The sequence below is a fragment of the Trichogramma pretiosum genome, unplaced genomic scaffold, assembly GCF_000599845.2.
Source record: "Trichogramma pretiosum strain Unisexual culture from Peru unplaced genomic scaffold, Tpre_2.0 scaffold148, whole genome shotgun sequence".
NCBI lineage: Eukaryota > Metazoa > Arthropoda > Insecta > Hymenoptera > Trichogrammatidae > Trichogramma > Trichogramma pretiosum.
Window position 1 is genome coordinate 88286 of NW_019641643.1, and position 26807 is coordinate 115092.

Here is a 26807-nt window from a genome sequence, read left to right on the forward strand (position 1 = left end):
AAGTAATAACAAATGCCACAGTTGAGTCGATTGGAATTTCAACAATTGGGCCCTTTGAAATTAGGAAAATCGGTTTTTCGGCTACAGATTGAAAACCGTACATTTTATGAAAAAAAGTTTCAAACAAAAGTTGTAGGTCCTTGCAAGACCTTCAATTTGACATATATAACATTGGAAATCGGTTCATTTGATTATTAAAAACGCCTCAATTGTCAATAACAACAAAAGGGACTTACAGACATCGCAAGAATATCTAAATGGGCTCAAATCAAAGATAATTACTTCTTATTTTGTAATCTATGATAAAAATATGTTATTTTACAAAAGTAGAAGTACTTATCTTTGATTTGAGCCCACTTAGATATTCTTGCGATGTCTGTAAGTCCATTTTGTTGTTATTGACAATTGAGGCGTTTTTAATAATCAAATGAACCGATTTCCAATGTTATATATGTCAAATTGAAGGTCTTGCAAGGACCTACGACTTTTGTTTGAAACTTTTTTTTCATAAAATGTACGGTTTTCAATCTGTAGCCGAAAAACCGATTTTCCTAATTTCAAAGGGCCCAATTGTTGAAATTCCAATCGACTCAACTGTGGGATTTGTTATTACTTCATTCCTACCATCGAATCCTAACGAATCCCGGTGAGAAACGCTGGTTGCGAATTTTTTCACGTTCAAAACTAATTTGACTGGACTATATGCTAATGATGTTATATTTGTTATATTTGTTCAAGTTCATCTGTTTAGAATTGCTATTTATTATTTATTATATTAGTTTTAAGAATCATACAATCTTTTGTAAATCTGCCTCAGGGCTGTATGAGGATTATGTCCCACGATCCCAGTAATAAAGAAATTAAATAATTAAAAATAACTAAAATAATCACAAAACGTAGCTGGAAACGGGGGGTAAGTAAGCAACAGAAGCGAGAACCACACGCACAATATGGTTACAAAAGGAGAAATAGTCTCACCAGACTCACAGGAGGACAGGGCCGAAGAATTATTTGTGAACTAATCATAAGTTGCATGGAATAAGAGAGCAAATGAGATATGGAAGTTGAAAATGGATGAAATTTGGTTCAATGAGTTTTTGTTTTTTAATGGTGATTAGTTTGGAAAAATTGTGTGTTACATCGTACAAAACTACTAGATACCATCCAACCATAGTCTGATCGTCTTATGGCCCATTGAGGTGGCATATAATTTGTGAAGTGTTCTAGTATTCTTTTCTGAGCAAACAATATTATTGGTGGTTGAGTAGATCCTGCTGAAGTACAGTGTTTGTTCTTTGTTCTTGTCAAAGCTGATATTCTGTAAAACTTTAGATCCTTTTTTCACCTATAACATATTAGCATTATGGGCACAAACGATTAACTCAAATTATTTTTATAAGGTATTTTTCATACCAATTCCTCAGTTTTTCTTTTAAAACAAATGTGCGATTTAAGAGATGACTTCAGTATTGTTTCTGCAAATTTTTTGATTTTGATTTAAAAACAGGTGGAATTACATTATTCTTGGTTTATTATCTTTGAATATGGTTTTCCTGTTCATATCTTCTAATGATAGTAGTTATCCAGACAATTTTTTCTACCTTTTTATACCAAACAAGCTAGCCAGACCATATTGAAAGCTTAAGTTAAATCAAAAAAGATAGCTGAGCAGTACTGATTTTTTTTCAAAGGCGTTTCGTAAGTTCACAACTATCCTACTCACCTGTTAAATAGTTTAACAACGCTTACAAAAACCAAATTGATGTTCAGTAATCAGTCTTTTCTTTTGCACAGATAGGTAGTAGGCTGATGAATCTGTTTGATGATACAAGTTCAAGAGGGTTTGGGATTAGTATAATTTGAGCACCTTTTCACTGGCTTGGGAAACACTTAAATCGAAGACAAGCGATTATAAGAATAGGTAGTAAATATCTAACTGCTTTAAGGGGACAAACCAGTGTTAAAAGCTCTGTCGTCGACACATAAGTCGACTATTCGGGTGCGAGCCGTATGTGCGTGTATGCGATGGGGGCAGCAGTGGACGAGGCGACCGCGTGAGGCACTTCGCACGACTCTCTCTTCCCCTTCCATGTGCGTACGTGCGAGCGAGCCTCACTCGTGTGTGACCCTTGCTGCTACGCAGACCTCAACAAGAGATTCACAGATTTTTACGTTCAATTTATTTTTTGCTTTTCTCTTAATTTCTCGTTACTTGAGTTTGGACATTTTGTCCTTAGTTTTGTTTTTGTTCTGTGTGTGAAGAGGTGCAGTGTGCACAGTGGATTATAATAAAGTTTTGCCACAGTTCAAAGTGAACTTTGAGTGTAATCATTCAAACACCCTGTCCTTATCACGCCGATATCAACGACCAAGTCCAACAAGCTCAACTGATAATCAAGCAAATACAAATGCATTAATTAACTTTCAACAAATGTTACTTTTTCCCATGTTTTTTTCGCGTCATTTTAAATGAAAAAATAAATAATGGAAGTCCAGGGAGAAAATGTAGCATCCAAGATACCTAAAACATCTTTTCAGCTTTGAAAACACTTTAGCGCAGGGTTTTATGAAAATTTCTTGACCAATCTTTATGGTTGAAGGCTTAAAATCTAAAAGGTTTATAATGCCAAGTAAAAAATAATTATTGACTTATATGAAATTCTGTTACACTTAAGTGAAATCGGATACTTTTAAGAAGATTTTAAGATATCTAAGATCGATTTAAGTACTTGGTTGCTTTCCATAAAAAGCAGTCTGTCACTTCCGTAGGAAAGAGGTTTTGCAAGTAGTTTTTATTTTTGCATTTTCATCACCGCAAAGAATTAGTTTAACCCTTTCACGCATGAAATGATCATTTTTTGACAACATTTATAGCGATGAATTACACCGACTAAAAATTGTTTAAAAAACTTTTCAGATATCATTTCATACGTAAAATTTAATGTACTTTTTGAATCTGGGGTTAGAATTTTCAAAAATTTATTTAATAAAAAGTTATAAACAATTTTGTAAAAAAAAACATGAAATTTCGAGAAAAAAATCTCTCTTAACTCAAATTTCAACACGGAAATAAGGTTCGCTCGTGCGTCTCACGCATAAAGATTTGGTAAATGGCAGGTACTCTTTATTGTAAAATATTTATAATTATGAAATTCAATATGGCGATCATAAATATGACTCCCGAAGACCTGTATGTCATAAAGTGATTTCGACAATTTTCAACTCGATAACCATCGAGAAAAAGTTGTTGAATAAAAAGTTTTCAGAATTGATCAAAGAATACACCCAAATTTTTTCAAAATTTTTGGAACTATTTTTAGTTTTCTGGAAAACACAATTTTTTCAAAAATTTAAAAATCATTCAAAAAATTCTGAAAAAAATCAGGCGTGTTTTTTTTATCAATTCTAAACACTTTTTGTCCTATAACTTTTTCTCGTGAAGTTGATGGTTATCGAGTTAAAAATTCTTGAACGTTCTCAGCCACTGCTAAATGTAATGACATAAAATGATTTTGACAATTTCTAACGAATGTCTACGTTATTCACGATTAAAAAAGATTTCAATGCTAAACTACTTTGAGCTAGACCGTTAGCGTTCTTAGCTGCTATAGTCAATAAATTTTCGTTAGCCATTTATAATTTGTTTTTGATGTGATTTCTTCTTATTGAAGGTCTTTGTATTGTAGATATATTTCTTTATTGAATTTGTTAATGAGTGTGATTAGTATATTTAGCATAATATCCATAGTAGACATAAGTTAGGCTATTGTATTCTTAATGAATTTCTTTTGTTTTTTCCTTAATAGGGCACATGCTAGAGAGATGATCTTTAGCAAATATCACACGGTGATTGTAGCAGTAGTTCTTAGTATTATCATGTACTTGGCCCTTTGTGCATTGTAGAATTTCTCTGTATTTATGCGGTGGCTCGAAACTGATGACAATATTTGAAATTCTATAAATTTTATAAATTTCTTTATTGTTAGGGTTTATTTTAATGTCCCCGTAAAAGAAGGGAAAAGGTGTTTTTAGTGACAGAATGTCTTATATTAGATAATTTAAGTACCGAGTGTCCATGTTTCTCGATAGCTTCCGTTAGTTTATTTATTGCCACCGACGGATGTATACTGCCTCATACTGCTCTATAGCTTTCCTGGCTTTTGCATTAGTGTAGAATGCTGTATTTTTGTTTATAAGAACCGTAATAGTGGAGGTATAGCGCTTTGAATACGTGAATTCAATTTTACCAAATTATTGTTCAGGATTTTTGAATAATATTCGTTACCCGCAATTGCGTTTAGCTCGGATTTAAGAGGATCTATGCATTTGGAGATCTAGAGTTTTTCCTTTTTCGGGATTGGACCTTCCATTGCAACGGAGGTACTTGATTTTCAATTGCAGAGTTAGTAGGCTTAACAACCACTTCGTTTGCCATTTTAACGTTCATTTAAAGCACTATAATAATACTGTTATAAATTTGTGATGATCTCGAATGTAATGTTTACTATATGCATGAGCTTCCGACAAAAACACGTCTGTACTGTTCGAAGTCTAGACGTTAACAGACATCATAATCTAAATATAATAAGTTTTTACGTATGCATTTGTCTATCTGTTACCGGCAAAACCCGCTTTTAGGCAAAAGTGACTTTTGCCTAGGCAAAAACAAAAATGCCTAAAATTTTAGGCAAAACCCGCAATGCCTAAAAAAGTATAGGAAATTCCTAAATTTCTTAGGCAAAACCCGCAATGCCTAAGCAATTTTAGGCAAAACCTGCAATGCCTAAATAATTTTAGGCATTACTGTAAACACGTTAGTATACGACTAGTCAGCATCTAAGCCGGACGTATTTGTTAGTTTTGTTTTGGTTCTAACCCAATACGGATACAAGCCCATACTCTCACTAGTTGAAAGAAAAAATGGAAACTGAAACCAATGATTGGAAAGAGCAGTTCCTCGCCGAAGCTCGAAAAAAAGAGCATTATAAAGTTCTTTCAATGGCAGAGATAGAAGAAATTATTAAAGACATGCAACAGTTTTGCAGGTAAAACGTACTACGTCCGTCCGTAATTGCTTCATTTCATTAACTTTTTTTTTATTCGTAGATCTGAATTCGATGTGTGCCGAAAAAATTTTTTGGCTAAATCTGATGTACCACTACAAGAAATTTTATCCTTGCGTACGATTGCGAATAAGCAATCTACGGGTGGAGGACAAGGCTTCTTCAAATGTACTTGCAAAACCGCTTGCAAGAAAAAGATATGCATGTGCCGAAAAAATAACGTTTTATGCAATTCCAAATACCACAATAGTTTAAGTTGCTGTAACAAATAATAACAAATTATTGAACTGATTTGACAAAACTTAACTAAAGGGAGCTTGTACTTTTGTACTTGAATAAATGCGTATTTTTTCACTTTACATTAATTTTTTACTTAAAATTATTAGCTTACAGTAATGCCTAAAATTGTTTAGGCATTGCGGGTTTTGCCTAAAAAATTGTAGGCATTTCGAGCAATGCCTAAGATTTAGGAAATTCATATATTTCTGCGGGTTTTGCCTAAAATTTTAGGCATTTTTGTTTTTGCCTAGGCAAAAGTCACTTTTGCCTAAAAGCGAGTTTTGCCGGTAACATATCTATTTCTTCAGTTACTCTATTTGTTTCATTTATTTAACATATTACATATAACTCAGAGTAATATTCTGATATTTATAAGTAGTAAAAAAGATTAAAATAGTTTCAAACTAGCAATCGATACTTACTTAAAAATTTTTTTTGCTTGTACGTCACTCCAAAACAACATTCCTGTTTGAAACATGAAATCGATGGCTACGGCAAATTTTGTATTGTTGACAAGCAGTGTCATTTCTTTACGGTCTAGAGCAATTTTTCTAATGTCATTTCTTTTGGAAAGTAGAAGGCTAGCATGTCCTTCAATGGCTTTGCAACGTCTATCATTTTTTGGATCTCTTAAGTACCCACTTACGCAACTGCATTCAAAACCTCCTATTGTATTTTTGCAAACTTGAGAGCAACTATCCGGCTCTAGGCATTCGTTAATATCTTAAAGAATATTATATTAATGTAATAAAAATAAATATCATATTGTTAAATATTAATAATATGATTCAGCAAAGGCTTTTGTTAATTAATGGGGCAGCTTGGCGTTTCAACGATGGCCTGCAACCATCATGTCATCATCTTCGAGACAAAGGATGCCAGGACTTGCAGGCCTATGAGATTCCCGGACTGCAAGTGGCCCAATCGTTCACTAATCGAGGAAGTCTCTCCCATCATGATGACCAACATGGCTATCTTACCAGGGCCCATAGGTAGATGACAGCCAAGCTCGTAACGGTATCTCCAGTGCTCGTGACGCCTCGATGACTAAGGCAGGTGGCCCGTCATCACAAACCAGTTCAATGGTGGTCAGAGAAGTTTGTCTATCTCAAGCAGACATGCCTGCGAGTCAAAAGACTCGCTCAAAGAACTAGGGGCCGGCACAACAAAGGTATTTGTCGGCTGCCAATTAGTCTCCTGCGCGCAGTCAGTAAAACCGGAAAGCACCACTGTTGGACCCTCCTGAGTGAAGAGGCGGATAGGGACACCTGAGTCAGGCCATACAAAATGGTGATATCACGTATAAGAATCCCAAGAAAAACTTTACCCAGCTTTGCATCCCAGGTGCTATGTTCGTTTGCTGTTTTTTTTTCAGTGGTAACCAATGATCCCATTCTTCCACCGGTACTTCCAAATGAAGCAAATGGCAATGGATTTGCATATTTGACACAGCTGGCAAGATGCTGTAGAGGATTTGGAGCGACCACTTGAAGGTTATCACGGAGGGCCCTGGCGGCCTCTAGGATCGCTTGTACGGGTTCTGGAGGGAAAAATTCACTATTACTACCATCAAGACAGTCGTCTCTATTTTCTACGAGGTGCTCGTGTGTGAGTGGAGGATTCTTAGAGCGAAGGAATATTGCGCCATCGTGATACTAAATTCACCTGCCTCGAGATGATTGATTATCCGGAAAGTTATCCTTATTGATTTGAACATTTTTGCCATTTTATTACATTGTGCCTTGCGAGCCCAGTGATTCCTATTTAAAGGACGTGGACCTGTAGCCGAGCTAGGATCGACAAGCCTTTGGTGAGTACCTGATTGTCGATCTATTATTCTCTCTCTCCAGCGCAAGCCTTGTACTGCTGGCCAGAAGGTCCAGATATATTCAAACCTATATCATTTATTTAATATTTAATAAACTTATTTCTTTAGTCTTAATTTAACTTTAGACGGTTGGTTATTTCCACCCATCCCTCCAGCGTGCTATTGTGTGTTATTGAATGATGTTTGTAATTGTCGCTTGCGTGGCCTTTCTGGAACCCTCGCGAATTCTAACATTACAACCTCAAGGGTCAGTCTTGGGCTCAACATTGTGAAACATAATGTACAGCACCATCCTGTGCCTTACTCTTCAGTACAGGATGAAAATTGTACACTTTCTATTGCTGACCAACATACAAATGACGGAAACAATTACCATCATGTTGGGAGACTGCTAAATAAACTCTGCTTCCAACATCCACTAGCTGGACCTGAGTATGATCAGAATCGGCGGATCCAGGAGTAGTCGAAGAACGATAGATGCGAAGAACGATAGGTGGTTCTTGGTCGAGTGATAACTCAATCTTAGTTCTCTCGAAGATCTGGAACTCTAATCGTCTTTCTTTATTCGTTCAAGAGTGAAGGTGGCTATAAATCTTGGCTGCGCGAACGCTCACATAATTTTTGGCCGTGATTCGATTGTGATTCACTCTTGGACTCCCATCGAGCAGTTTACTTTTAATTCCATGATATTTCGCATTACCATAAACAAAATCGTAGTACGCACACTCGTTGTTTGCTGCTTATTGTGTTTTTTTTTTACACGTGGGTGGCTCTCAACATAACCTGTACACGTCGTCAGAGTACAACGGTTCAGCACGTAATTTGCAATGCATATTCTTTCTTTCAATTTGGCATCAGGTTTATGAGAAAAATTAGATTTTAAATATGTATAGTATTATCACTTATTATAACATTTGTAGTATTCATCACTTATACTTAAGGAAGCTCGAGTGCGTAGGTGTGCGATTGTAGGTGTTCTACAATCGAGCTTTCTCTCTACGGAGTATGCATGGTGCTGTGATCGAAGTTCCAAAAGTTATAGTATCATTTACCGTATTGATGATAAAGCCTAATTCTTTAATTGTATCCATGCCAAAAATACAGTCTCTAATGAGCTTGGGAATAACGAGAAATATTAAGTCGTTGTACGTCTCTCCTACTCTTACTGAGTACATAATCTGCTTATCTATATGCGTTGACTTTAATCCAGTGGCACACTTTATCACAGTGCCTACTACGGGTAAAATCGGAAAGTTTCTAAATACTTTAGCATTACATCTAAACAGATCATCCGAAATGCACGTAACTTGACTGCCCGTATCTATCAATACGCGAACTGTCAAATCGTTAATGTTAATTACTATTTCGGGGCACTGTACACATGTGCTGCGAGCTCGCCCCGTATCAAGCTCGACTTCTTTTGTCAAATTTCTCGGATTTGACAGCATTGACGCTATGACCTCAGTTGCATCCTCATTTACGGGGTTTCTGGCTGTTGGGGGTGCAACTGTTCCGTGTTTTTTGTCGAAGCTACTTTGTCGACTTCCGAACTGTCTTTTGTTTTTTTTTCTGTATCGCGCTAACGTCAAACTGTTTGTTTTGATGTTTATTAAAGACCGGTTTTGACGTATGCCACTGTTTGTTATTGTTTGACGCGACCGTGTGTTTACTATCACTCGCTTTGGCTTTGTCGTCCGAGCTGCTTTGCGTATCTTTTGGATTCTTATGATTCACGTAATTTGTATTGTTATTATTATGCTGTCTCTGTGTATCAGCTTCTTGAAATGCCAGCAGATCGAACAACTTCGCCTGCGATTTAATCTCCTGTGTGCGCACCGTATATTTTATATCCCCATCGAAATGACTCGCCAATTTTACGACAAGCTGAGGCTCCGTATAATTAATATCTAGTTCGTTCGCGAAGCCCCAAATATACGACGTTCACTCCACGCGAGACCATTTGTTACTTATGTCATACTTCCTATATTCTACTTTTCGCTCCCACTCGTCTTGGACAGATTTGTTCCAATACCTATTTTTAAATTTGCGTTCGAAATCTGCAAAGGAATTTATTCTTGACTCGACCGCGTTGTACCATGTACTTGCGTTATCCTCCAATGAGGCTGCTATAACACATGTCATTTGCTCGTACTCCGAGTTTACTGCTTCGTATCTCTGCAACCCTCTCAAATATTTCATCGGCTTATCTTTTGCTTCTGCTTTAAACGACGGTGGCTTTAACTCCGAGTTCAGCTACGTATCTCTGCAACGCTCTCAAATATTTCATCGGCTTATCTTTTGCTTCTGCTTTAAACGTCGGTGGCTTTAACTTCGCGCTCGCCTGCACATGGTTCTCTGGCGCTACCGACCTCTTACGAGAACCGAATATCATGCGAGTCTCGAGATCACTAACCCTGTGTGGTATAGGAAAGGAGCAATAAGTAGGAGTCGTCGGTTATGCTTTAACAGTTTATTTAGTATAGTGTGCTCTCTGAGCTGGCTCGCTTATATCTGAGTCGGCACCGCGTGTACAGTAGTGAGCGAGGCGAGGTGTCGTTATCTCGCTAGATAAGCGTACACGTACAGAAGCCGCGTAGGTATACGCACGCATACATTACAAACCCTAGCAATTATTTCGTTTGCATCTTTCTCGGATTCATTCCTCAATGATTCTATTTTGTCTGACAGATCGTTCTGTTGTCTACGCATGTCGTTATATTTTTCGTTCAACAGTTCTAATTGCCTAAGAATATTTTTGTTTTGCTCAAGCATCAACTTTGACGTAGACCAAGCGTCCTCTGCCGTACCATTTACTTTGCTTATCGCGACACGGACTTGCTCCTCGACCCGTGAATCTACAACCGATTCTAATTGGTCTACTATCGATCTAACATTCTTGCATATCTTATCCGCGTCTTCCGGCGAGACACTGAAAACGTACTTCGGGTCTACCTCCTTCAGCTTGTCGTTCGCCAGCTCGTCGATCCAATTGATGTCTTCACGCGCTAAGGAGCTACGCAGCTCATCGTATTCGTCTTATATGAGCTCTATCTTTGTCGCGTGTTGACTCAAAGAGTCTGCATACTCCCGCCTCCTTTGGTCAGCGGCATTTAAGGATGACTCGAATTTTTTTGTCTGTAACTCAATGGCTTTAATGCTGCTATCAACCTTAGTTGACCATTTTTTTATCGACTCCGGCAACGCCTTGTCGCCTTGCACTGCCGAGTTCAGCTCATGCTGCTTTTCGGCCATATTAAATCTAGTAATGGGCGGTCCCATATTGGACATGCCACCAATGATAAAGCTGAGCGCTTGTCATGTGCACGATCTACGGCAAATGGTATATTAGCACAAAAAAAAACTAAGTTTTATAAGTGAAAAAGGTGACAGAGCAAAATATTACTACATACTTCGTTTAATTTACTCATGCCGCTGACGTGAGAGTGATGTTTAATGGTTGAATTTATTATTTATTAAATGAAAAAGACAAAGATGCAATCATTCACGTGTATAAAAGAAAAAAGAAAAACTTGGAATATCTGAAGAAAAACAAAATAACACGAAGAAAAAAACTCGGTTGACAGAAAGATCTGCCTGCATCCTTATGCATGGCATCTTCTTTCTGACGAACGAAATTCTGTGACCATTTGGTCTATGATAGTAAATCTTTCAATAATCGATTCGTATCTCGCGATCCTTTGCTCGAGGGACCTGACCTGTTGTTGCAGCTCATTCACGCGATCATTCGTGTCTTCAATGCACCCGTTATTTAGGCAGTCGAACAAATGGTCGTAGATTCTACGAACCTTACCGCTCATAAACCGTGCCAAATCGCGTACCGATTCTTTGATGAGGGCTGCAACATGGTCTGGCTCACTTGTTTCCACCCCCGGGGTGGCACACTCTTCCTCACTCATGGGAAGTTTTCGCGATCAAAATAACAAAAGCCAACCAAATGAGTCGGGTCTGGCTAGAGCCGGTGCTCGTCGCCCCCACAAGAGAGAGAGGTGGCAAGATCGCCAAGGTGATTCCCTGTGGTCCGCTATCTCTCCTCTTGGTGGCCGACGAACCAGTGACTCAAATTGTTAAGTAAAAATCAATAAAAAAAACAAGAAATATTATTTTACTTCTAATAAACTAAATTTATAAATAAATGCAAACTCGACTTCGCGACCAGAAAAAATGAAAGGTCGTGTAATTTATAACACGGAGAGTTATGTTCAACTCAACAATAGAATTTAAAATCTTTACATTTTGTATTTTTGTTCAATCTTTACATTGTAAAACGTAATTCAGATTTACATAAATAATTAATTATTTTTGCAGAATAACCTCAGATAAGTTCAAAAAAACCGCTGCCAATGTATTGGCAAGTAGCTTCCTCATACTTTTTTTTTAACTTGAAATTAATTTGGAAATATTAATATAATCATTTCTAATTTGTTCACAAAACAGTTTCAATCATAAATTATTTTTGTTTGTGGAATTAATTGCCAACGTTCTTCTATTCTTTGATATTTAATTTTTATCGAATTTTTTTCACGATGACGTAACAATTAAAGTAGTTCCCGAAAAAAAAATAATTTTCATACCAGCGGCCCGAAAGTCACTACTTCTCTGCCGCTGCTCAAAGCGGAAAGAGCGATTTTCGGGCCACTGTGTATGAATAATAGTATACAGGCCGATGTCACGAAAAAAGAAAGCCCCAGAGCACGTGTTTATCGGCCTGGGCTTCGCCTCGGACACTAATTACACGTACTTTAGGACTTTTGTTTTTCGCGGGCTATTGGAAATATTAATATTACCTTTTCTAACTTCTTCACAAAACAGTTTTAATCATAAATTATTTCTGAACCAAACGATATGAAAAAGAAAAAAAAATTTCCCGAAAAAAAAAATTTATAAAATCGAAAAAAAATTTTTTTTCGTTTATCACTAAATCAAACTTTCTGGCTTCATCCTTAATCCATCTATGAACACTGTTTTAAAACATCATAAATTTTGAACACGAAACAACATAGAACTAAGAAAAAAGAAAAAATTATAAACACCAAATTTCATTTTTAAAACGTAACTTTTTAAACTTACGGTAAATCTTTACGCTTTTTATCTTAAATCAAATGTTAAAAGCTCTTCCTCAAAAAAATTATTACTTTTATTTTAAAAAACCAGTTTGTTTTAAAACAAATATGACAAAACTAAAAAAAACATAAAAAAAAATTTTTTTTTCTCGAAAATCCCTCATAACTTTTTAAATACTCAACGCAGGACTAAAAATGATATTTTGTCTTCTTCCTTACAACAAAACGAATAAAATGAGACATCTACAGTAAGGATACGAACTACCGTCATCGAGATATCACTGCGCACATCCCAACACACACACACACACACACACACACTATCGCATTAATCGGCCTCCTTGGCTCAGTGGGTATAGTTCTTGCCTGCTGATACAAGGTACGCCGTAGGGCGTGGGTTCGATCCCCACCAGACGAATTTTCGAGGTTCGTTTTTTCGCCTGGTGTGGTCGAGCCTGTGCCTGAGGTGGAGCGGGTACCACTCAAAAAGAAGACCCGGGCTATGTCATCAGCCTCCGAAGCGGTAAAAAACCCCGATCACTTTGCGAGCTGGAAGCGATAGGAAAACCATAAGTAGGAGCCCGAGGCGAGGACTCGCAAGGCTGGCAATAGATGGAGCACACCACTCCCATGATGAAGTCGGAAGCGAGAACCACACTCACAAGAGGGCGCCGGATGTGAGAGCCAAGGCTCTGCTGGAGCACAGATGGCGCCTGAAGCGAGAACCACACTCACAAGACGACAACAGAAAAGGAGGAGCACTCACAGGGTAGCGCCGGAAGCGAGAACCACACTCACAAGATGTAGCCGACAGAGCAAAGCGGCGGACTTGCCATCGGCTGCAGAAGCGAGAACCACACTCACAAGATGGCACTTGACAGCGAGTTCTAAGAAGAGAGGCCCAACTCAGGAGGAGATGCCAGCAATGTGTGACCACGCAGACGGCTCTGAAAAAGGGGATACGACAATCGACGATGGCAGCGTGCAGGATCGGAGGTTCACCAAGAAGATAAAGATGAGTCCCTGAACCCCTAATCGTCGCATATCACTATGCGACGGATGGGGGATGTATGGAAAACAACGACTAACAGGAGTAGCAGAAAAGCTCAACCAACCCCGGCCTCACCGAAGCAATGCCTAACGGCGGATACCGGTGAGTGTCCGAATGGGGTGGAGTAGAAAAAAAAAAAAAAAAAAAAAAAAAAAAAAAAAAAAAAAAAAAAAAAAAAAAAAAAAAAAAAAAAAAAAAAAAAAAAAAAAAAAAAAAAAAAAAAAAAAAAAAAAAAAAAAAAAAAAAAAAAAAAAAAAAAAAAAAAAAAAAAAAAAAAAAAAAAAAAAAAAAAAAAAAAAAAAAAAAAAAAAAAAAAAAAAAAAAAAAAAAAAAAAAAAAAAAAAAAAAAAAAAAAAAAAAAAAAAAAAAAAAAAAAAAAAAAAGACATGTATCGGCCCCCTTGGCTCAGTGGGTATAGTTCTTGCCTGCTGATACAAGGTTCGCCGTAGGGAGTGGGTTCGATCCCCACCAGACGAATTTTCGGGGTTCGTTTTTTCGCCTGGCTGGCAATAGATTGAGCACAACACTCCCATGATGAAGTCGGAAGCGAGAACCACACTCACAAGAGGGCGCCAGATGCGAGAGCCAAGGCTCTGCTGGAGCGCATGATGGCGCCTGAAGCGAGAACAAGACGACAACAAAAAGGAGGAGTATCAAAAACTCACGGAGACTCACAGCGTAGCACCGGAATCGAGAACCACACTCGCAAGATGTAGCCGACAGAGCAAATTGGGCACTTGCCATCGGCGGCAGAAGCGAGAACCACACTCACAAGATAACACTAGACAGCGAGTTCTAAAGAAGAAGTCCAACTCAGGCGGAGATGCCAGCAGAAGAAGAGCAGCAGAAGAAATTTGAAAAATAATGTAATTGTGATGAACGTCTTCAGAATTTCGCTCGAATCTTTGTTATGCTCTAGAATGAGCTAGGAAGCTCCAATCGAAATTTTGCGACGATCAAAATCTATTAAAATTTGACAAGGAATTTAAAAAAAAATTTTTCAAATTTTTTTACCGGAACCATCGGGTTCCAGGAACCTTTTTTTTGTTAAAAATAACGTTCGTCGGCTCCAGAACTATCGCCTTCAATTAAAAAATCTGAAAAAATTTGAGATTATCTATTTTGATGAACAAAATGAGAAAAAAATTTTTCCAGATTTTTTAAGGCTCCGTATCGCCTTAAAAAAATTATTTTCGTGAAAAAAGCGGTTTTTCAGCTCTAGGCCGAATGGACATGAATGAAAAATTCTGAAAAAATTCAAGGAATCGTTTTTTGATGTCAGAATTCAGAAAAAAATACTCCGGTCTGGTACATCAAACCATTTTACCAAAAATAAAATAATTTAAATTTTCAATGATTTTTACTGAAGGCCTGAAGCACTCGAAAAATCTGAAAAAATTCAAGATTGTTTGGATTGTTGAAAAGTACCTTCATGAATTTTTTCAGATTTTTTAATAGCTTCAGGCCTTCAGAAAAAATATAGATATAAAATGGACGTCTATAGGGGAGGAGGAGGTAGGAGAGGGGAAGGGGGTCCAAAATTTTGGTTTTGGCACTTTTTTATCATGTACTTTAACATACCAAAATTTCAGGAAAATCCGTGAACCTCGCCCGCAGGTTTATTTGAAAAATTCCGAATCTGACCCATATATAAAAGTACTCTACGATTATTAGTTATGAAAGTCGAAAATCGGTCCGTCACAAAGCTTTCTGTATGAGGAAGCAATATTGTTAAACAAGTTGTTAAGCTGTTTCCAACGCATGATCAGGAGTTATTGTATACTGGTTATCAAAAAGCTTCAAGTGACAACGATAAAATTGCTCAGCGTGCAAGATTGTACTGGTCTTACAAAGATATTAGGCGATTTTTGAGGCATTCTGGTCTGCTAGCACCAATAAAATTGAAAATAAAAATTCAAAAATCTATTCCAAAGCTATGTAAGTCATTATTTTATATTTACAAGGATTATGTATAAAGAAAAAAATATGAGCATAACTTTTAGCTGGTCTTGGGGATGGATTCCACAAATGCTTGACAAGCACAGAAAAATTCAAAACTATAGATATTGTTAACGAGTGGCAGAAAACTCATAAAAGAAGATTAGAATATCTACTTCAAAGAAAAAATAATAAGTTTGTCATCAAGTCACAAACTTACATTAAAAGTTTTGGATGCCTTAAAAAAAGATGTTGCTGAGGAACTAGTTTATTAATAATTTATACATTTGTTATTAGTTTTATTTAAATAACTACGTAAGTTATTTCAAATATGTTTTAGCTTATTCACGACTTTGACAAAATAATCGAAAGCTTAAACAAATACAAAATATTTGATTTATCGATTAACTATAACTCGATTTTCCAAAATAATTGGCCAGAGACAGCTAATAAATTACGTATTTCTTTCAGAATCTTGTACACCAACATTTGTCTTATTCTTACTAGGTGTATGCTTGAATGTGAATAGAAAAGTTCTTATTAAAGAAAAATCTATTTCTGTTGATCAGGAAAATATACAAAATTCTTTCATTTTCATTGTCGAGGTATTTTCCGATACCTTTATTCCAGTATCAACTGTTTGAATTTATCGACTATGTAGCATCCAAGCTTCGGGGTAATAAAGGGTAAACGATTAATGAGACGAATGATGCACTTTTACTGACTACTCGTGGCTTGGGCTTCGGCTCGACTGCTGTCGCTAGACTGACTCTTGCGCCAGCCCTCGCGCCGCTGCCTCGCGCGCACGTCTTTATTGTAACTACATGCTACATCTCCCTTGTTACAAAATTTTAATTTAAGATAAACATAGTATGACAATTACAATTTAAATAAATGAAACTTAGAAACTCAACTCAAACATGATGTTAACATTTTAATTTAATTTAGGTGTAATGATTTTTTGAATGATTGTTTATTTTTAATTTTGATTTTCTTGGTTTTCTTTCTCACACACAGTCCATTTTCCTTCTACTTTTTTGAGATGAACAACATTCCTTCTTTGCTGCAATCCTTTCTCGTCATTTTGTACTCTGACATCTCCTTCTTTTACCTGAATTACAGTATGCGGTACTTCATTGAATTCGCTAGTGAGCTTATCTTGTTTGATCATATTTTTTACGTATACTTTTTCTCCTATTCTCAGATCATTTTTTTTTGCTCGCCTTTTTTTATCTCCGTATTCTTTTCCTTTCATTTTCATTTCAAAATCTTTGTCCTGTACTTCTAGATCTACCATTACACGATCATTTTCAATATTCATAGCTGATGGTAGTTTATCTCGAAATAACCTGTTGTAAAACATCTCTGACGGCGATTTTCCTGTTGTAGAGTGAGGTGTACTATTATACATCATTAAATATTTAAACAAGTCGTCTTTCCAGTCAGTTTTTTGAAGTTGATTAATTTTTAGTCTTTTCAGTATATCACGATTCTGCCTTTCTACCACGCCATTCATTTGTGGCCAGTAGGGAATTGTGTGCTCCAGATGTATATCATATTCTAGACAAAATGCATCAAATTCTCTGCAGTCTTTGAGCTGCTTTGCATTATCTGCAGTTATAGACCAAGGTTTTCCTAGTCTAGAAAAGATCTCTTTCAATACCTTAATGGTTTCGCTGGCTGTGATGCTTGTCATCACTTTGATTTCTTTGTATCTACTGAAATAATCGACAATCACGAATAGGTAGTGTTTGCTAGGCAATGGTCCCAAATAGTCGATTGCTACTTCAGTCCACGCTTTTGTTGGTAATGAACGTCTCTTCATTGGGTGTGGTAAATTTGGAGCTGATACTAAAGTGCATCCCTTGCAACACTTGACAAAATTTTCGGCGTCTCGGTCAATTTTAGGCCACCATACTTTGGTGCGCAGTCGAGCTTTCATTGACACAATTCCTGGGTGCCCTTCATGTGCTGCTTCCAAAACTCTGGATCGCAATGCCTCTGGGATAACAATTTTGTGTCCGCGAAGTAGAATTTTATCTTCAAAACAGAGCTCTGACTCAAAAATCCTGTAGCTGTTAACATCCTGAATCCAATGGTTGTTGTATAGACCTTCTCTGACTAAATTTATTTCTTTATCGGTTTTACTAGCTTGCTTGATTTCGGCTAGCGATAAAGCTGTTGGGCATGAGCTTCCTACAATAAGATTAACGTAATTAGTCATTTCGAACGGTACTGTATTTGCATTCAAACACAGCCTAGACAACGGATCTGCAATATTGGTTTTTCCAGGTTTGTATTTTATTCTGAAATTATATGATTGCAGTCTCAGGACCCATCTTTCGATTCTTGCGCATGGTTTTGATTTCCGTCCAAAAATTACCTCAAGTGGCTTATGATCGCTGATCAAGTCGAACGAATCTTTACCTCGTAAGTATATATCGAAATGTTCGACCGCCCACACCAGTGCGAGTGCCTCTTTTTCGGTCTGACAGTATCTTTTTTCACAATCTGTAAGGCTCTTACTTCCGTAAGCAATAGCACGCGGCCCGTTGTTGTCAATTTGAATGAGAATAGCTCCGAGTCCCACTGGACTCGCATCGGCGATGACTTGAGTTTTGTCTTCGGGATTGTAATATCCAAGTGTCCGAATATTTGTCAACTCATCTTTCAGCTGCTGAAAAGCCTGCTGCTTGTCAGTGGTCCAGTGTTGTTTTATACTTGCTGATTTTCCAAATTTTAGTTTTAGTAGTTGACGCAACGGATCAGTAAGTGTTGAAAATTTTGGTATCCACTTGCCCAGGTATGTCGCTAATCCAATAAAACTTTGAAGCTCTTCGATTGTCGACGGCGATCTAAAACTGGCTATCGCAGTAGTGTACTTGTCCATTGGTTTTATACCCTTTGATGACAGTTCATGTCCTAAAAACTGCACCTGTGTAACTCCATAAATGCATTTAGCTTTGTTCAAAGGTATATTGTTTTCTTCCAGAACAACTAATAATTTCCTGAGTCGCAGATTATGTTCATCCAAGTTTGAACCAAAAACGATTATATCGTCAATGAAATTCGTGACTCCTTCACATGGCAACAGAATTCGTTCCAGAATTTTTTGAAAACACTCTGGTGCGCAGGATATCCCAAACATTAAGCGTTTATACTGATGCAGGCCTGTACTCGTGATGAACGTTGTTATATAGCGGCATTCTTCACTCAATTCAACTTGATGAAATGCATTTTTTATGTCGAGTTTTGAAAAAACACTCGCTTTACTAAATTTGGCCAAAAGTTGATCCATTGTTGGTAACGGATGATTCTCACGAATGATTGCCTCATTTGCACGCCTCATGTCTATGCAGATTATGACCTCACCATTACTCTTTTGAACTGGTACCATCGGCGAAACCCAATCGGATGGTTTGTCTAAAGCTTCAATTATGTCAGCTTCTTTCAACTCTTTGATTTTTTCATTCACTTTTTTTTCTAAAGGTATGGGTATTCTGCAATATGACTGATTTATAGGCTTTATTGATGAATCGATAGGTATAATAAGTTTGACACCTTTTATTTTTGGGAAGACTTTTCCATCATATTCCTTGATTTCATTTACAGGTGTTGCTACTCTGTCGTTGGCAGTTGCATTCAACCCTACACGGAGTACTCCCATATTCTTTGCTGTCACCTTACCCAATAGATTTCTTGGTCCATCTTTTGCTACGTAGAATGTCACTTTACTCGTTACATTGTTAACTTCAATGATTGCTTCATATGAGCCAAGTATAGTCAGTACTTTCTGGCCTGCATATGCCATGAATTTCCTATCTGGAGTTTTTGTTTGACACAATAATTTAACTTTGTTTTGTTTAAGATTTTCCCACGCTGTATCGCTCAAAGTATTGCATTTGCTTCCTGAGTCAATTATCATTTCGGTGTTTACACCTCCAATGTTACAGATTATGACTTCATCATCGTCATTTATATTGAATATATAGTCTACACTTTCTTGATCCTTAGTTTTAAATTGTTTTCTTTTATCATTGTAGGATGGTACATCAGATTTCCTTTTTGTTGCTTTGGTTCGGCATTGTGAACGAAAATGCCCTAAAAATCCACACTTCAAATACTTTTTATCTCTAGCAGCACACATTTCATAGTCGCTTTGATGCTTTAAACTTCCACAACGAGTACATGCTTTTAAATTTGTTCTTTTATCTTTAGTTTCAATTCGGTTTACCTAGACCGCCCTTTGTGACAGTTTATTTGGATCATAATTCATGAGCTGCCTCTGAACAGCTTCCCATGCGTTAGCTTCTGCTATAATTTTTTCAAGTGTCACGTCATCTCCCATTGTTGAAATCTTTTTTCTCAAATCATTTGACGCACATTTTTCCACAATTTGATCTATCAGATCATCTTCAATTTTGTTGAACTTACACTTAGCTGCTTGGTGACGCAGTCTCACAACAAATTTTTCAAATTTCTCGTCCGCTTCTTGCTTTATAGATCTAAACAAATGTCTCTCATACACTTTACTCTGCTTTGGAGTGAAGTATTCATCCAGCTTTTCAAGCGCTGTTTTGTAAAGCTCAGCACCAGTCACTTCAGCTCCTGGTGTGTTGTAGAAAATCTCTTGCAGCGATAGGCCACCCATATGTAGCAACGTTGCTCTTTGTCTCTCGGGATCCACAATGTTTGCTGCGATAAGGTACATTCCATTTTTCCCAGCGTAAACCCACCGACGCAATATCTCCATTGCAGTCAAACGCTTCCAGTGAGGGAATTTGAGCCATTCCTGTACATAACAGTTCAAAATTAATTTTAATTTTTTTCTGTTTTTTTTTCTCTAGGCACCGTTCGTTTACCGAACTGCCTGTAGTTTTTTTTCCTAGGCACCGTTCATTTTTTTTTTCCTTTTTTTTTCATCATCATTCATCATTTTTTTCCTTTTTTTTTTCATCATCATTCATCATCCGTTAATCTCCCGGTATTACTCAACTACCCATGCTCTCTGGTTTTGCTGTTTGAGGTTATGTGGTGCCAGACACCACTCAGTTTTCCTCAGTTTAGCATAATTCCCTTACCTATACTTTTCTATTGTTTCTTGAAGTTTCAAATGATTCACCTCGTCGCCAATTGTAGCATCCAAGCTTCGGGGTAATAAAGGGTAAACGATTAATGAGACGAATGATGCACTTTTACTGACTACTCGTGGCTTGGGCTTCGGCTCGACTGCTGTCGGTAGACTGACTCTCGCGCCAGCCCTCGCGCCGCTGCCTCGCGCGCACGTATTGTAACTACATGCTACAGACTATTAATTTTAATGTTTTTTAACTCTCAGAGCGACGGTGAATTGAACAATAAAATCAGAGAATATAAGCAGAAGTTAATCGATTTGAACCTAGAAGAACCTTTCTGAACCTAGATCTTTTTTGAGAAAAAATGGATCTCTTGGCTTTAGTCAATCACTTGATGACTATAATTTTGATGTTGTATGGAGATTGTTGTTTACCACGAAATGTAGTGGATTATGTAATTCTGTACTTCCGTAATTACATTAATAGTTACTTTTTACCCTCTCTGAAAAATGACACATTAGCTATTCTTGCAACTGATGCAAATATTTCTCAAAAAACTTACGTAAATATCTATTCAATTTGTAGCAGATACAATAAAATTTTCGACAAAGTTAGCTCGGAAAAAAAAAGATTCAAACTTTTAAAAAAAGTGGGATATAAAAAACCAAATTTGCACGTAGTAGGTCAAAATTACATTCAAATCTTGAAAATGAGTCGGAGAAAGCTTTGTTTGAACCTCTTTATTTTTTTGGGTTCCTTTGAGACAGAGCCTTAAATTATTCCTTGAGCTTCCTGGTATGCTTCAAGATATAATTGATAACATGGAAAAATTGAGTAAAGAAGACAATTTTATCTCTCATGTAACGCAAGGATCTTTATGGAAATCAATGAAAATAGTAAACAGAGAAAATGAGGTGACATTGCCTCTGTCCGCTCAAGTCCTTCGTTTTCGAGTTAAAAATTCTAGAAGTTTTTTTTTTCATTTTTTTGCGTTCCAACCACCATTTTGTTTGTTTAAACATTAATTTTTCGAATCGGAACCCCTCTAACTTTTAGTTTAGACATCGAGGACACGATATTTGTACAAAAATCATGAGATTTTAAATGCTTTCCGTTTGGAAAATCAAAAAATAATAATTTTTTTTTTCAAAATCACCTTTTTTTTGGATATAATCAACCATAACTTTTGACCTGATAATTTTTTCGAAAATCTGAGCTCAGATTCTAAAAGGGCATTAAATTTTACATAAGAACAGGCTACTCGCATATTTTTTGACCCCTTTTTTATCAAAAATACAGCGATCGAAATGAATGTCAAAAAAACGTCCTATTGGGACTTGATAGGTTAATAGCCATTTACACGCTTATATTGTTCGGTATACTAAGATCAAAAGAATTTCTTGTAAAAAAATACCATACTTTTCACAGATTTTATCAGTCAAGCGTAAAGATATTCAGATTATTAATCATTATATTGTTGTGCCTTATATGTTATAATTAATTTATTTTGAATAAAATTTAATCTAAAATAAAATTAAATCCTTTAATGTAAATTATTTTTCAACACTAAGTTGTGAGAAATTATAATTTTAGACGTTTTTTAAAGGTTTACCATTTTTTAAGATATCTGAGATGTCTTACTCTTCGCGAGACGACGATATTATGTACTGCATATTTTTTGAATTTTTGGCTCTTTTGTGTAGGGGCATAGCGCCACAACAAAATAAAACAGGTTAAGTACTGCATTTTTGCATTGATATTCTATCAATTTTACCATTGAGCCTTACAACAACTGTAGTAGCGCTGTAGTATTGCCAACAAAGCCTACTACTCTAAAAGGTCTCTCAGTGCACATATAGCTGCATCAGAAGTGACTCAAGTGGATGCCTGAAATGCAATCCAGCGATCTGGTTTTACTTACCGATGATCTACAGCTCTCGCAATGATGCGCGGATCGACAAGGTTCGAATGGACTACCCCCCGTGGTAACATTACGCATCCCATCGACGACTTCGATAAGACCTTTTGCGAAATTCATTCACCTAACAATTGGACATGATGAAGTCGTCGCTTCTACTGATGGACTAATGAGACAGTGAGGTTTTTCAAGAAGTATTGCCCCACCATGGGCAGTGATGGACATGTAACCAATAAGCAGCCCAGTTATCTTCTGTTCTATTCTTTTTTTTGAGCTTCAAGTTCACATTTTGCTATATTTGAAAAATAATTAGTAGTTCTATTTTTCCTCTAAATGTCAAGTTTATATGAAATAAAGCCGGGTTTTAAATCTCTGAAAAGTGGTGGGAACAGATGTCGATAGCTTCTTAAAGTCTTAAAATGCTGTCATAACAACGAGAAAAAGCAATCAACCATAAAATAGATTCAAAACTTTATGCTGAAAGAAAAAATTATATCAACGAAACATTATCTAACGAAGGTTTTTTTGCAAAATCGAATGCCGCAGTCAGTTTTGCCCTACGACTTCGTTTGTGACGCCGTAGCGTCAGATGAGTCGTTGTAGATTCGCAAACATGCGTCGTTCGGATATATTATTGTAGGAATAATGTATCTGATCGAATGACTTGTTATGTTTCATGTTTGGCCTATGTGTGTAACGAGGAGAGAGGAAAGATGATGATATCTCGCTTACTCCTTATGGACCGACAGGGAGAGAGAGATCGGATGAGGAGAAGAAATCAGCAGACGACTCACTTGTTACTTGGTCGTTGGAAAAGACGGTTGAACCCGAGTGAACGCGAGTTTCTCTTTATAAGTAAAATATCGAGTACTTCTTTGTTAAAGTAATATCGTGGCGGTGAATTGTTTAGTTGTAATATCAGTGAGCACTCGACTGACAGAGGTCAGTTTAAGGTAGTAATCGTACCCGGAGTGTTCTCATAGTTATTGCCATCCAGGAGAAGGAAGTCTAAGCCATGTAAGCCGTATTGCCTTTCTGGTGGAAGTATTTGGTGTTAGCTAGTGTAGTCACCGACGTAGCTGTCCTGCGAGGCAGTTGGAGTGCCGGGTCGGCTGACTACTACAACGAAATTGTAGTGTGAATGTGTGTGTGTGAGTGTGAATAAATCGTTAGATTTATTATTTAAATTCAAACACTCGTGTTGTTATTTCGCGTGCCTATTCCCGTTCTCTCCTACAGGTAGCCGAGACCCCGGATGACCCACCTTTGGAAAGCACACGCTGTCCCATGGCCGGGTCTGGCCGTGGTATGACACGTTATCGTCGAAAAAATGGACTTTCTCGATTTTTTGTCGTAAAAGTCACAAAACCGTTATTCTAGCGTACAGAAAATGAATAGCAAAAATCTGGGTGAAATTTGAAATGTATAGAATGTTAGGACTTTTTACGCCAACTCCGACGACTAGTTATGCCATTCAAAATAATTTTCATTTTAAAACGCCAATTTTTGATTTTTTAGGGGCCGACTTTGAGAATAAATCTCAACAATTAGTTCTTTAAGAGAGAAAAGTATTCTCAAAAAATTTTAAAATCGATTTTCGGCATTTAATTTTACTTGAAAAAATACTTTCAAAATGTTACAAGCAGAAAATCTTACCAATACACCTTGTTTTTTGAATCATTTCAAATCCTTTACGACAAAGACATTTGTATCCTATTGGAAGATCAATGCATTCTTGCATACAATTTCCATTATTTTCCAAACACTCGTTAACTTTACATAGTCGTTCATCTTCATCTTCCCAGCCAATGCAATGTGGATATTTATCACAAGTATGATTCCAATGTACACATGATCCTTCTGAGCATTTAAACTTATTTAATGATGAACAGTCGACTGTTGCATGAGAGCACGTACGTTCATCTTCACCGTTGGCACAATCGATATTACCATTGCAAACCAATTTATCTGAAATAATGAGTATTATATTAGAAGTTGCGTAAATCACAAGTAATGGTCTACGTAATTCTCCTGTCCTTATAACAGAATGAGATACTTGGATGATGGTCATAACAAAAGTATAATATTAACTTTATGAGAGTGGTAGTTGGAACTGCCTACCACGTAATAGGGACGCTCATATTGTTTGTATATTGTTGAAGAGCTAAGTTGGATCATAGATCATTCAATGCGGCTCATGTCTTGCTGTTCGCGCCCTACCCGACGACTGCATGACCGGATACGATTTTGGTCTTGGCTGCATTGGTGAATCCGACGGAAGAGCGGAGAATGAAAAGAACATGTATTTGTAACGTATACATTTTTAAAACGTCGAAAATTGAAAGTCTCCGTAAACACAGCTCGTGTTATTGTTGTATGTATTTTTTTTTTTTTTTTTTTTATAATGGAGTGATGGGCTCAGTTTATTAAAATCAAATGTATTTCGGTACATTTTTGAGTTTCCGTTGTTACATATTTTATGTAAGACGGGTGGAGTTAGAAAAGAAAAAGATATAAAAACATATAGATGTCGTGTGGCCCATCGACTTCTCCTTCTGCCCCTGTTTAACCCCCGCGGAACCCCCATTGGGCACTACTTCGCGGGGAGAGGCCGGGCTGGTGCAGCGAGCTCATCACGTTTGCGCCGGTTGTTGTTGCGTCTTCTTCATGCTGCATCGCCCGGTCATCTTCTTCTGGCCATCTCTTCGGCTCTCAGTCTTGCTATGACTGAGTGGGCGAAGGTGGCTACCGCCAACCAGTTTTTTTCGTCTGCCAGCTATGTTTTCTACGTTTCAGACTATGTTTTCAGGCCTGGCAACTTCTTGGAGCTGGCGATGGAGCCTCTCTCTTCCCTCCTCAAATCGAGGGCAGTTGAAGAAAACGTGCTCCACGTTTTCGACCGTGTGGGGGCAGGCTGGGCAATCTGCGCTAGAGTTGTGATCGTAGCGGGTGTTTGAAATAGCCGTGTCCTGTCAGGAGCTGCGTTATGTGGTAGTCCACCTCTCCGTGTCTCCTGTCTATCCACAATCTGGTGTTCGGAATCAGCCTGTGCGTCCATCATCCCTTTGTCGAGCGATCCCACCGGCTCTGCCATCTTCTCAGCGTCTCCTGGCGTTCTTCGCCTCTCGCGTCCTCGTGGCGGCGCTGGTAGAGCCGGCTACGCTCGTCTGCTAGTAAGGCCAGCGGTGGTATGCTGGCGAGGACGTAGGTAGCCTCATACGAAAGGTGCGGGCGACCACTGATGACGCGTAGGCAGGCTCGCCGATTGATCGCTTCCGCCCGACGCATGCCGACCTGTGTTCCGGAAACCGAGACTCCAGATGGGGGCGCCGTAGAAGAGGATTGAGTCGATGACGTTGGCGTAGAGCCGCCCTGGCGTAGAGCTGCTCCTGGGGCCACCGATGATTAGCATGATCTGCGAGAGGGCTCCCGCCACCTTCGAAGCCTTCACACTGGCCGCTCTGAGGTGGTCGTTGTATGTCAACCTCACGTCCAATTGTAGGCCAAGGTAGCGGATGCAAGGAGAGGAGGCAATGAAGCAGTTGCCAACCTCAATGGTGATGGTCTCCAACCTCCTCGTCCTTGATATTAGCATGGCCTCCGTCTTATGGTCTGCCGTCTCGAGGCCCAGCCCCCACAGCGCGTCGCGTACCCTTGCGATGGCGCAGCGGAAAAGATCCTCGACCTCGTACGTCGTCCCTGCCACGGCGACCACGGCAATGTCATCCGCGAAGTTAACCACGCGCACCCCTTCATCCAGTCTCAGGCGCAAGATGATGTCGTACATTACGTTCCACAGGATCGGGCCGAGGACCGAGCCTTGCGGAACGCCAGCTGTGATGCTGCAGACTCTGGGCCATCATCAGTATCATATTCCAACACTCTGGCTTGAAAATAACTGTGAATGATCCTCTGCAGGTACTCAGGCGTGCGGATTCGCTCGAGTGCGGCGAGGATGTTGTTCCACCGCACCGAGTTGAACGCGTTCCGAACATCGGCGCAGTACTTGTGGCTGTCCCTCGCGCCTCCAACCACCTCCCGGGCCGCAGCGGTGACGGACTCAATGGCGCCGATGGTCGACCTTCCTCTCCGGAATCCTTGCTGGTGATCCGATTGGCCGCCCGGGTCCTCCGTGTACACCTCCAGGCGTTTGCATATGATCCTCTCGAGGATATTGCCCGCTGTGTCAAGCATACACAGTGGGCGGTAGGATGAAGGAGCATCAGGCGGCTTGCCAGGCTTCGGCAGCAGTACGAGCGTTTGCCTCTTCCATGGGCTCGGGAAGACATCACCGCTCAGGCACGCCGAGTACACCCGCAAGAAGGCATCCGGGCGCTGCGCGACGGCGAGCTTGAGGGCCCTGTTTGGCACACCATCTGGTCCGGGTGCTGCACCATCTCGAATCCTGCCGCAGGCTCCTCGAAGCTCCTCAAGGGTGACGCCAGGGACAACGGCTCCGACCGGTCCCGCATGAAGCCGGATCAGCACCTTAGTCACCGTCGGGAACAGCGCCGCGACCGTCCGTCGCACCAGTGATGGCTCTCGCGGAGGTGTCGCCCTAGGACCCCTGAGAC

General features: G+C 38.6%; 1 protein-coding gene across 1 annotated transcript; it reads right to left on the bottom strand.

The window, feature by feature from the left end:
• Window positions 1-16219: 16219 nt before the first annotated feature.
• LOC111693856 (uncharacterized protein K02A2.6-like) lies at window positions 16220-26020 on the bottom strand. Its single transcript, XM_023459750.1, has 6 exons — window positions 25528-26020; window positions 23890-24201; window positions 22237-22337; window positions 19494-20032; window positions 16535-19412; window positions 16220-16351 (listed from the first exon to the last, which is right to left on the bottom strand). Exons 1-6 carry the CDS (start codon window positions 26018-26020, stop codon window positions 16220-16222), a joined length of 4455 nt encoding a protein of 1484 aa, XP_023315518.1.
• Window positions 26021-26807: the final 787 nt, after the last annotated feature.

Excerpts from the sequence above, each read along its gene's own strand:
- LOC111693856 (XM_023459750.1), bottom strand. The coding sequence starts at position 26,020 with ATGTACGACATCATCTTGCGCCTGAGACTGGATGAAGGGGTGCGCGTG. Across the intron at positions 22,338-23,889 it reads TCAAAAAACAAGGTGTATTG|GTCTTATCGAAGTCGTCGAT; the intron begins GTAAGATTTTCT and ends ATTTCGCAAAAG. Across the intron at positions 20,033-22,236 it reads GCGAGAGCTGTAGATCATCG|GAATGGCTCAAATTCCCTCA; the intron begins GTAAGTAAAACC and ends TGTTATGTACAG.